Below are 12741 nucleotides of genomic sequence, written 5' to 3'. Positions count from 1 at the left end.
TGATGAGGTCATCGGGGTTTCATTTTCGTGACTCTGTGGATGTGTGTATGTTTTCGTGAGATTCTTTTTCTCCCCTCACGTCTTAACAGTATGCGTCATTGCTTCCTCAGTCTTTTTAAAGATTGCATTTTCATACTGTACGTATGTGTAACTCAAGCCTTCTTAACCCGCTCTGCCTTACTTCCAGATGACAAAGAAATCGCACAAACTCTACTGGGACAATTACTATGAGAGTGAGCTGGTCAGTATCGTGTGGATGACAAGCTGTTTGTGTACGTCTGTGTCCATGGGTGTGTCGTGGTACACTGGGTTTTTGGTGCCAGTCTTAGTCTTGTTCTTTCTTGGCTTTCCACACCCGCCCGCTTTCAGTGAAAAAGATGGAGGCGACCTGGGCTGACCTCCGCCGGTTGTGCTCTAAAATGTTTAAAGGGATTCCTTAGTGTAATCTTTTGACTGTATTTGGCTGTTCCGTCTCAAGACGTTTGCTCTTTGTACTTTGTCCAGTAACTCAAGGTTTTTGCCTGTTTTTCAAAGTAAATGAATCTCTTTCTCTCGTTTAAAAAAAATAAAATGACGGGTGACGACATGCTTATTAACAGTATTCGGACAATAAGGCATCCCTTTAAACTTGTCCTTTGGCTTTTGCGTGCTTTGCTTTTGGGGAATAGGTGACAAATTCAACACTACCATCTTTAAAGGGAAGGTTCAGGATCTTAATGTGAGTATGACAGAAGTTTTGCAGTTTTGGTTTGTTATCACAGAGCCACAAAAACTGCTGATATTGATAGCATCGATTGCTTACCACAGTAAGGAGGGAAAGGAGTAAGAAGAACCTTCAAGCACTCAAAAGTGTCGCTGATCCAAATGATACTAGTAACCATGTTCAAAACGAGAAGCAGACTTGCAGCAGCGACACTTTCCATCAATGTTAAACAAGCATTTGTGGTGAGGGCCTTCAAGTATGTTGACTAGGATGTAAATTTAACATAATTTCATGCTTCGCGGTAACATTAAAGATAGGGCAAGCGCTAACCTGAACAATTGGTAAAATACTCCTAAGTCTATTAGTCAGCTTGAGCAGTGGTCAATTAGCTTCACATCCTGAAACTTCCCTCTAGCTGTGTGGTCCGTTTTATGTGTGTTTGTGTGTGTTTTTGCCGTTTCATTGGTCTCTGAGCCTGCCCGCTGTCTTGCCAGCCTCCACCTGAAGTGAGTAATGTTTGGTCAGTGGGATTTGTTGTGTTTGTTTAAAGGCCCCTGTATCTGCTAATGGGAGATTATGTTACTTAGACTTTGCTGGCGAGCAAACACTTGACATGAGAGTTGGTCAGTATAAATACGACCTGTGGACTTACTGTATTTCACTCTTGACTTTGGCTTTTTCAACTCTTTGTTTCTTAGCTCTGAAACATTTCTTTTTGTTATGAATGAAAACAAATATTTTGAGTATTCTCTAAAAAGCTCTCATTGGCGTTGTGAATCCCTATTAATTTTACAAGCTAATGGACTTTTCTCATACCACACCTGCAGAATATCCTTTACTTCATATCTTGCTTGGAGGCATTTAACAACATAAAGTACAGCGATAGCATACATTTATACTCAACTTGTTTTTGTCTTTAAACGGCTATAATCTGTTACTGCACGCCCATAACAAAGTCATGATAAAATAACGTGATATTTACAATCCCCATATATTATTACCTGCATGCCTGTATGTTGTCAGTACAAACAATGGCAGTAAGAAACATTGTTGTAAATATAGCTCTAGGTAATATTATTATTACTTTGAACTTCAGATCAAACTGTTGACCTTGAAGGTTAGTTCAGAGGTAAAACGTGACATATTTTAAGTCTTACTGTACTTTGTGCATGTTAGCAATACACACCACACTACGAATCGTACTTTAGTTTTTAGGCTTTTTTGTCAACCATGAGCTCAAACACCAGAAACATAAGCTCCTTGGCTGAGGTAGCATACTTAACAACTGCTTATAAGAAGAATCATTTAAGTCATGCTGAACATGTGGCTTTTGCTGCAGGAGTGGTTTGAGAAATTTCTGTTGAGGTTTTTAAGATACGATTTGTGTTCCTCTCTTCATTTGATTCATGCTGTATCTCTGCATCATTTGCACCATTTACAGTAAATGTTATGAAGCCACGTTAATTACTGTGCTACGCTTCTGAGGCCATTGGATTTTCAAGAAATTGGTGCAAACACGAGATCCTACAAGGATCCAAGAAGCCAGGCGTGAAACTATGACGTTGTTGCTGAACCGGACCAGTTAGCAATCTTCCATGAAATTGGTTTCACTTAAGTGTAGCTTTTTTAATCTTAGATTTAATAGACTGTTTTTAATTAGATTTCTTTCTTTTATTATATTTTTTGCAAGGGAAGCAAAAAGGCATACTGTTAGGCCCTAACCTCTGTACACCATCACCAATTTTAGATCAAACCATCAACATGTGATTGAAGTTTGGACTTAACTCAAGGGTTTAACCAAAGGTTTGTAGTAACTGTTTAGGAATTACAGCCATTTTCATTCATAGTCCCCCATTTTCAGAGGCAGAAATTGCAAAGGGAAAATTGACTGAAAAGCGGTTTCATGGCCTGTTCCCTCTTTATTTCATGAAGCAGATAAACGATCTGTAGTTAATTCCAAGTGTTAATCTAGCGTTAGGTAGCTGTTCATTGGACCTTTAAATGCCAGTGATGGCATGAGGAAGGCCGTCATTAGCCAGGAAAAAAACAGAAACCCCCCCCAGAAAAACATAACAAACTTTACGAAGAGTGACTGCACCGGCCAGCTCAGCAGTACCAAAAGTGCTGAAAGCCCACAAAGGACTAAAGTGCATGATCGCAGAATTCTTTGCATGGTAATGAAACCAAGAAAAGAATGTGGTGGTATACAGAGGTAATGTTACACAAATGTGCCAAAGTCCAAATACTTAGAGAAGCTGACTGTCTTTTTCATTATGATCCATTACTTGGAAGCTTTGCTTTAGTAAATGGCTCCTTTCTGTTATTACTTTCTCGCACAATCCTCCCATCTCACTGTTTGCTGACACACTGTCTCTCCCAGAGGTCATTGAATGACCTCATGAGAGACCCCACCACCCAAGGAGATGATGTCAGTGTCTACACACACACACACACACACACACACACACACACACACACACACACACACACACACACACACAGAAAGAGTGGCAGCTTTTGACAGCTGCCTGATGACCTGACCAACCCTCTGGGCCTGTTTGGCCTCTGACCTCTACCACTGGTCAATGTGTGCTGCAGTAAATAGAGACGCACTTTGAGCAGTGACAAGTGTGTACAGATTCCAGATGCAGCGTCTGGGGCTTAAAATACCACTTAAACAATGAATGTGAATGAAAAATCTGAGTATTTAACTAAAGATCCTAAAGACCAAACATTTTCTGGATGTTTGCATTTGATGTGTGCAGTCTGGTGTTTGGTTCTGGGTCTCGGTGGCTGCTGGTTTGCATTTTGCGCTTGTTTGGGTATCTCTGGTTTTTGGCTGTGTGGAATGTCTAGAGATGGGTTGGCATGCTGATGTTTTTTGCATGGCTGGTCCATGGAATAAATCTTGACTAAAGTCATGGTAAATAACAGGAAAGCCTTGACTGGACGCACGTTCAGTTTTAACAGAATCCTCGAGCGATCTGTTAAAAAGCTTCATGTGCACAGTCAGCAGGGTTCCCGGCTTGATTTAATGCACCAGAACTGTTGCAACTGGCCTGAAATTACAATTTCAAGCTCTGAAGTGAAAATAGACTCTTTGTTTAAAATAAGTAAGAACAGATTGTTTCTTAATCATCACTTTACTGCACTCAACAATCCCTTGTTCTTTTCTCGACTTTTGTCTGAGCACCACGAGCTAAGGTTTTGGTTTTCAACCCAAGTATTCCATTGCAATTGCCAAAATTGATCTCTTTATTTTCTCAACTTCCTTCAACGTATCACATTGTGCTGTTTGGCGCCGATTTAAAACATACCCGGCAATTTGAAAACTGGCTTTTCCTGAGTCTCGATGTAGCTCGAGAAGCCTCAAAACCCCTTTGTTGCAATTGGAGAAGCTCACTGTAGAAATGCGCTGATTGTTGGCTCTGCAGTTCCTGACAAGTTCGAAGCCAAAGGAAAACAATGGAGAAGCAGATGAGCGTTGAATGGTAAAGGGTACAAGAGGCAGATCCAGAGTGTGGATTATGGGTTCCTGTGTCTTCTCTCGCCGGCCGGTCACTGTGGTATGTGCTAATTATGTGCCTGACAGAGGCTCGCTGCTGGAGCAGAGACACGCCGACTAACTGGAGGGCTCGAAGAGACAAACACACACGCTATGATTGTATACGTACACATCCTCGCGCTGCTCATTCCTTTGCTTTACTCATTAATTGTTAAAACACTTTCAAACACTGTGCGATGGCTCATGATTACACAGGAATGTACTTGTGTTCACTTCGCAGGGTTTCCCCCTTCAACAGCTGAAATAAACCCTGTAAACTGTATTTTCTTTTACATTCATTACACAAAGGAATGTGCAGTTTCTATAAATAATTGCTGTTAGTTGCTTAGCTGAGTCTGATGACCATGATTATAAAACAGTTTAAAGTTCAGTTTCTACATTGTGGTCCAACCCAGTGAATGTGCTTTTCTCATAATTAACTGCCATGTGTCACATAAACTCATGTTAGACTTGACTTATGAATCTAAAGACGCAAGATTCAACTTGAGGGAGGCTATAAAAGGCTGATGGGATATTGTCGTCACCCTGCTGGGCGGGCAGGCAGGAGGCCGGGCGAGATAGACACCCAAGTTTGCGAATGTGAGAACTCCAGAATGAAGAGACATAGGACTACTACTGAAAATCTCGGACGAGTTCAAATCTGAGTAACCTCGGCCTCAAGTTCAGGGGTCAGAGGTTACGTTTTCTGAAAATCTTATGAATCTGATAACTTGAGAATGAAGTGACGCAGGAGTTTCAAATTTATACCATAGGTGCATTTACTAGGAGGCTGAGGGTTAAACTGGCTGCTGCCATTATTTTCTATTTCCTAGGGGTGGTCTTTTGCTGCTAAACCTCATCTGCTTCAATGCTTGACGTGATGCTCTGTCTGGCCTTTTTTCTCTTATGGCTAGCATCAACATTTTGGCACAAAAAAATGCTGCTCAGTGGATATTTTCTTTTCTGACCATTCTCTGTAACCCTAGAGATGATTCTGTGCTAAAATCCCAATAGAGCAGCAGTTTTTTTTTAAATTTTGCAGCAACAGTCATGCTGCGTTCAAAGGCACTTGCATAAAAATTAAGTCTCTGTTGCATTTTGATTTATTGAATTGCTTCTTTGTTATTGTCTGTTTTTACAAGTAGTTGAACTGGTGTACCTAATGAAGTGTCCAATAAGTTTATAAATAGAGCACATTAGTAAGACACAAATATCTAATATTTTAATCTTTGACTTTTTGCACATACGTTAGAAAATTGCAATAATTCACAATTATTTTAATTGCATTTTTAGAAAAAGCACTTAAAATAAATCTCATCAGGAGAGCTGAGGTCTTGTTATTGGGGTTCAGTGTTATTTTGCAACTTTCTTTGATAATTTGAGGAAATCGGGCACATTTTATATTAGAAGTTCTGTGGGGAAACCCTGCTTAGTGTCACAAAAAGACAGCATGCTGTCTTTTAGCTTCTGGTACACACTTTAATAACAGATACAATATAAAGAATCTTGTTTTTGTTGAATTTATGTGCTTTGTAGTGATTATGTGTTCGTCTGTTTTTGTGTGTTTCCACCTGACACCAGCAGGACTGCTTCACAGTGGAAGGAGAAGATCTAAAACACGACTTTGAGCGGCTGCAGCTGGCTATGGAGATGGTTGGCTTCCTGCCCACAACACGCAAACAGTAAGATTAGCTGCATGGCTACAACCATTAGCTTGTAACCTGTTCTTGTGTAAAACTGAGTAAGATTAAAGAACTACAAGCCAACAGTCAGAGTCTGAACGCTTTTAGAAACTTATCTCAGTACTTTTTTTATTTTATTTTATTTTTTTGAAGAAACCTATGCACTGGGACAAAAAACAGGGAATTGTCTAGCTATGATAATGTTACCACACTAAAGCAGACTAGCGCTCCCTCAGTACCCCTGCTCCTCTTGATGTTTTCACCACAAAGCATTTTTAGTCTCTCACAAGGTGCTTCAGCTTGTCTCAGCAGCTCAGAGCATGTTGTGCTTTCTTGTTTACTTTTTTACAGTCTTTCTAAGATTTAAATCACTAACTGAACTAACTGTTAGCTAAAAAAAATTATTGCAAAGTGTAATTTTTTAGCTTTAGCTAAAAAAAGAAGCGTGTATTCTTATCTTACTCTTGAAAAGAAAGCATATGAATTATATAATAAAATATATAAAAAATAAATACATTTTCCCAAATTTCCCAAAACTATTTCTATAGGGCTTCATATTAATACCTATGTTTTGTAAACCACAGTTCTTGGAAATTAATCGATAGGATTAATTACTTCAGTTTTTCAGTCCCTACAATATGTATTTAAGTATAAATACGTTTTCATGATGCCCTAATATCCACTGTAAAGCCTGCTCAGTAAGAAGGTGGAGTTTGTTGATGTGATAAAGAAAAGTACCTTTGTTCCTTTTCAGGATTTTCTCCCTGCTGTCAGCCATCCTCCACCTGGGAAACATCCGCTACAAGAAGAAGACCTACAGGGATGATTCCATCGATATCTGCAACCCAGAGGTCCTGCCCATCGTCTCAGAGCTGCTAGAGGTGAGCGGCATGGTGCAGATCGTGACATCTGTCCGCCAACACTGAATCAGCAGCATTAAAGTTGATTTGGCAGACATGAGTTTATGCTTTGAATCAATAAATGTCACAGAGCTGTGTATATCCAACATTGCTCTGTGAAAATCAAATGGAAAAATTGCACATTAAGATATCTGAGGAATTTATGGTGCTGACTTTAGGCTGAAATGCAAAACTCTTGATACTTTGAAGAGTAATAAAAAAATGAAGAATTGGAGCTGAACTTTACCACAGGGCTTGTTTGTTCTCCCAAAATTCCTTCTTTGCCGTTTTTTTATTCTCACAGACTTCATGAACTTTAAAAATAAGTAACATCCGCTCGAGCAAATAGGCGTTTTTCTATGCTCTGTTTTTGTTGAAAGCTGTGAGAAAAATGTGATTCCTCCCACAATGTGGGTTTTACAAAAAGCCTTTTAGAGAGCTGAGGATATAGGTATACAAGCACAGCTTGTGGTGACAGCGGAAGTTAAGAGGTGCTTCAGGTCCCAAAGAGCCGTCCACCCATCCAGTACTTTCACAAAGTACTGTTTGTGTAGAGGTTATTTTCAGAGCTCTTATCCTGGTCTGTTGTTGCTCTCCCACCAGGAACAATGAGTCCCTGTTACTGTCCCAATTTTAACTGCAAGGTTTAATCATATTTAAGTTATTGTAGGAGCATTTTAAATACAGATAAAAGCTTTGTTAAGGGTCATTGTGATTCATTTGTTTGTTAACAACTGTTGTTCTTTAATTCCGCTCCCTTTTAAAAACCAAAAAACGGTTGTTTTTGGCTTGTTTTGTCATTTCTTCAGCATTACACTCGGGCCATTTGTTTTCATACTGGGAGCACATTGTCTCTGAAGATGAAGTTCAAGTAGAGTTCATCCAGCCTTTGATTTCAGCAAAAATAATGTAGACTGTTGCAGTAAAACTCAGACTAAAAATAGACTCAAGAATAACATTAGTTCACGCCAGGCAGAAGTCAAGCTCTGCAGCAGTCGCTGCAGTCCAGCTGATCTCAGTCCCAGCCATATCAGCTGGTGGCTCAGCTGACATCCACCTCAGCATCCAGCTGGCAAATGTTATGTTAGGATCTACTGTCTAACCTGCTTATAGTTGCTGTGCATGTGCAAGCCACTTTGCAAGCCACTTTCACCCAAGCTCTTCCTTCTGTTGGTAGCTCCACCCATCCTGTGTTTTCAACATATGCATATGGAAGGGCGTTATAGAACAAAGGAAGTCACTCTTATTTTGACTGTAGTGGCTCTGAGTAAACTACACTTTTGGTGTTAAACAAAGCAGTTGAATGTTTGTTTGTTATTCCTCCTTTTTGTAATCTAATGACTGAGATATTTTATAACCATCTTTTTGTTTTGTTAACATTTAATAATGTAAAATTAACACATTTTAAAAGATGCTCTTGTGTACATACACAGACTGTATAAGAAAGATAGCACCCACTAATTTGCAGGTGTGCTTTTAAAATCCCAACTTAAAAAGCAGAGCATCATGATCATTACCATCTTGTTTCTTAGGAACCACATGTGACCATACAGTATGTTGTCAGCTAAGGCGAGCTAGCTTGGTTAGAAAGGTTCGTCCACAAACTACATCACCCAGACGTAGATACCTACTAAACAGTGCTAACCTTTAGCAACATTTGAGTGCGGGTGAAGCCTGTTACTCTGCTGCGGGCTCTTTCACTCACCTGTTCAGTACTGCATGACTTTAAGCGTCTGTGGAATTTCAACTGCTGGTGACTCTTTAACTCTCCTGGGGAAAATAGAGACCTGCAAAAACATTTACTGGCAGGGTTTATGTGCCACACAGTGTTTATAAGTTTATGAAGTTGAGCTGCATTTGGACTCATTCTTGACGTTGAAATCAGACCATAGACACACACAAACATGCACACACACATACATAGAAAGGACAGCTGAAATACCCACATGCTGCTTGGACGTGTCATTTCCCAGTCCCTGTTACAAACTGCAACAATTAGCCGGATGCGCTTGTTGAGTCGGTGACAAAACAATGTCCGAAGTGTGCCGGAGACTCCTGTCAACAGCACAGCGGGGATGTTATGACTGTGGAGTGTTCGCCTGTAACATCCAGGCTGGTCTCTTTGTTTCCCCCAGGGATCCAGAGTGGCAGTGCGGCGAGTTGAGCCACATGTAGGCCACATGCTCAGGGGTCAGTTTTTTAAGTTCAAGTTTATTTGGATGTCTGTTATTTGATGCAGAGCCTCTGGCTGTCTGTCTCTTGGGTCTTATAAGATATTCTTAAAAAGCCACGAAGAAAGAGAAGGAAAGAAAGAAAGCACAGTGCTGACCTGAAAGATGGGCTCATAATGAATCCCTGTTTTGAGTGGATCTTAAGCATTAACATTTGTGGTGAGATGCAGTCTTTTGGTTGGATGATGGGAAAATATTATCATTCATTATGTGACCATTGAATCAGGTAGGCAGAGAAGTTTAAAGACTGTGACAGATTAGGTGATCTAAGAGTTTACGTTTAAATACTACTTGTAGTGTTATTTAATGTACACAGTCTAGAAAAATAACAGGACCTGCTGGGAATCAAGATTGAGTTTAAATATTTACCCTTTGAAGCTTGGCAGTAGAACTACAAGCTCCTTGATCTGCCTATGATTTAGATATAGATATACTGAATTAGTATGACCTATGCAAATTGGTGATGTTGTTTCATCCTTGCAAGCTTAGCTTTACGCTAAGAATCTGAATGAGTGTCTAGACTACAGACAGGCACCATCAAAACTCGTTAGCACTTATGTTTTATTGATGGTGCATGGTTTTACTTTAAGGCACTGTGTGAGAGAGTCTGTTAAATGGTTAAAGAGGTTGTTCAGGTCAGCTGAAGGAAGTCTCATGTTGAGTCATGTGAGGCTAGGACTGCTTGAAGGCAAACTCTGGCTCTAAATGAGTCCTAATTTGCATGAATGTCCAGCGTTTGATGTGTAAAATGGTTTCGGGCAGGATGAGGTATGTTTACTGCTGCACTCACTGCTGCTGTGGCATATTAATGCAAAGCACCTTTCAAAGAGAACCTTGTGTAGATTGACGCACAAATGGGAATAAAGCCAAGTGCCACTTCCTGTTTCCTGTGGAGGTGAAACAGGAAGAGGAAGTAGAGCTTGTACAGGCTGATGTACAGTTGACAGACTGGATCCTCTGAGGTCTGGAGTTGAGTAATTTGACCTAACCAGAAACATTTCTGTGCAAACTGGAAACCAGCTTACAGAGAGAAGCTTTCTGTCTGAATAAATGCGCTGAAGCCTGAAACTGCTGATGGTAATTGAATGCTAAAAACAGTTTTTCTTTTGTCTATTTTTTTCTTTTTCTTCTTTATTTTAGACATTCGCTATTTATTTTGCTTTTTAATTGCTGCATTTAGTTTTGAATATGAAAACCAGCTGTCTAACGTTTGCGTTCTGCCCTTACAATAACCAGTTGCCACAGTTTATTCTTATATCTGATGTTAACTTACTAACAGCATCAGATATTAATCTACTCTGGACATTTACGAAAAGAGGATAGATATCTTTTATTGACTCCAGTAGGGAAACTCATTCTCTGCATTTAACTCATCCTTCTGTAAGTACAAGGAGCAGTGGGATCAACTCCAGATGTAAGCTTGGTCGCAGTAACAGAAGACTCAACCTTGCATGTTTTTGCTGGCAGGCAAACCTGGGGCTCCTGGAGGAAACTGCAAACTGCAAACAGAGGGGCCCTGTAAGCATCCAGGACCCTTTTTCAAACCCAAAGCAGCTATCGTGTTGTTTTGGGTTTTGATATGTAATAAAAAGATCTCCATTAGGACACAGACGGGCTACCAGGTGTCACTTTTAGCCCAGTTCAAATGATCTTTGAACCATGATAGTGTGTCTGCATAGGAGAAAACGTATGTGAGATGCATGGCACTGCGTTACTGTGTGTTTCTCCAGGCATTTGATTACAGTGAAGCATTCTGGGGATCCAACAATGTGTGCAATCTTTCAATAAACAGCATGTAGCTTGATGGGGAGGACTCTCTGTGTAGGTTAAAGTGGACCTGGACAGATCAAAAAAGGCTGCAGATTATTAAATTGTGTCTTGTCAGCAGGATGCTAAAGTACCAATAATAGTCCAGTTACCACAGACTGATTGGTTCACACATTTTTGACACTGCCTACAACAGGTTGACGATGGTCTACACTGCTTTGCATATTATTAATGCAAAATCACACTGTCAATTTAGACATTAATGGTGATAAATAATGTTGACAGGGAAAGCCTAAAGTCCTTTCAAAACAGACCTGGGCATTATACGGCCTCCTGACCACCTCCTGCCCCATGAGTGTCCCTGACCAGCCCGCCACACATCAACAGGAAGTCAGGACTCAAACCTAAATCTTGCAGTTGTCTTGTTTCGGTTGCCAATTACTCTTTCATACACCCCCCCCCCCCCCCCCCCCCCACCAGAAATTCTGTTTCAGGGTGAAATCACAATATAACTTTGTTGCTTTTATTTTGAAGGCTACTGAAAGTTTTCTTTGCACTCATGCATCTGCAGTCTCACTGTGGAAGCAATGGAACTGACGCTCATGAGAAGTGTGTTTTCTAGCCCCAACAGGCTTTAGCTGACACGCACAAAAAGATAGATTGATGCCGCATGCAGAGTTTTTAACAAACACATAAACCGCTAAATATTCGTTTACTGAAGTCAGAGGTAAAGCCATCTGCTTGGTTTGTGGAGAGCAGATTACCATGTTTAAGGATTACAATTTGAATTATCATTATGAGACTAAACATTCAGAGAAATACAAGAACTTGACCGATGCAGAGTGGAAACAGTGGAAACATATTTGAACCTTTACTAGCAAAGCTGCTATGGAGTATGGTGCTAGAGTATAGGACCTGAGAGCAGGAGTTTGAGGGTTTTGGGAGAAGAATGGCAGATTTGAGAGAGAATAGAAGGCACTAGAGGTGGGAATCACCATACATCCCACGATACGATATTATCACAATACTTAACGCATGATACGATATTATTGCAATTTTTAAAAATATTTTGCAATATTCAGATTCTGTACATAAAGGTAAACTTTATCAATATTCATTTTATCTAATATCAAATTCTCACACTCAGTCTTTCTCTCATTTCAGTCAGTTTTATTGTTGACAAACTGAACGGTTTGTATTACAGTCTAGTCCAACTTAACTGAATGCTAAATAAAAAAGTTTAAAACGTAATTAAAATAAAACGTGTCTTAAATTAAAATAAGTAAACTGTCATGTTTATTGCTGCCATAAAAAAGTTAAACATATTTGGACAGTGAAGGAATGTCAGGATTCTTGCTCAGAAAAAGGATCAACATGCTCTGAAGTCAGAGCACAAAAACTTTTTTTGTAACAAAATATCGATTTCTGCTGTCCCTGTATCGATACATTATTAGCAAAAAAAATATCACGATACTACACAGTATCGATTTTTTCCCCCACCCCTAGAAGTAGGGCTGGGCGATATATCGAGTTTTTTTAAAAATATCGATATATTTTCATACGAGATATAAGATGTGACAATATCGTTTATATCGATATAGTCTATGTTACGTTATAATTATACTTGTGGAGCCGCAGGTTTGCCTCTCTTTCGTCCACTTTTGTCTCTACGCTGCGTTACTCGGCCTCGCCTCTCCTTCACTGAACACAACTCCGCCTCCCCCATAGCTTCACCTGCAGGCAATGACAAGATGAAAGCGGAAAATCTCCGTTAGCGAGTTACCGTGTGTGGGGCTGGACGGTGTCAACGTGTTAGCGAGCTAACCGCGCTAACGACATGCAGCCCGGAGGGGCTGCACGGCCTAAAATCCTTTCATTTTTTCAAAAATCGACAGTGCACCTTATGTATGAATTC

General features: G+C 40.1%; 1 protein-coding gene across 12 annotated transcripts in view; it reads left to right on the top strand.

Annotated features, from left to right (window-relative positions):
• Nucleotides 1-12741, top strand: part of LOC113026413 (unconventional myosin-IXa-like) — a 161463-nt gene that overhangs the window by 90079 nt on the left and 58643 nt on the right. For 7 of the 12 annotated variants that reach the window (XM_026175179.1, XM_026175180.1, XM_026175184.1 and 4 more), the window contains exons 6-8: nt 188-241; nt 5829-5929; nt 6684-6810. In XM_026175179.1, the coding sequence (XP_026030964.1) occupies nt 188-241; nt 5829-5929; nt 6684-6810 (282 nt within the window). The remainder of the gene's footprint in view (nt 1-187; nt 242-5828; nt 5930-6683; nt 6811-12741) is intronic. The other 5 variants (XM_026175183.1, XM_026175178.1, XM_026175189.1 and 2 more) reach the window with 3 other exon arrangements.

Source organism: Astatotilapia calliptera, chromosome 7, assembly GCF_900246225.1.
Source record: "Astatotilapia calliptera chromosome 7, fAstCal1.2, whole genome shotgun sequence".
Classification (NCBI taxonomy): domain Eukaryota; kingdom Metazoa; phylum Chordata; class Actinopteri; order Cichliformes; family Cichlidae; genus Astatotilapia; species Astatotilapia calliptera.
This window is presented reverse-complemented; position numbering and strand designations above follow the sequence as displayed.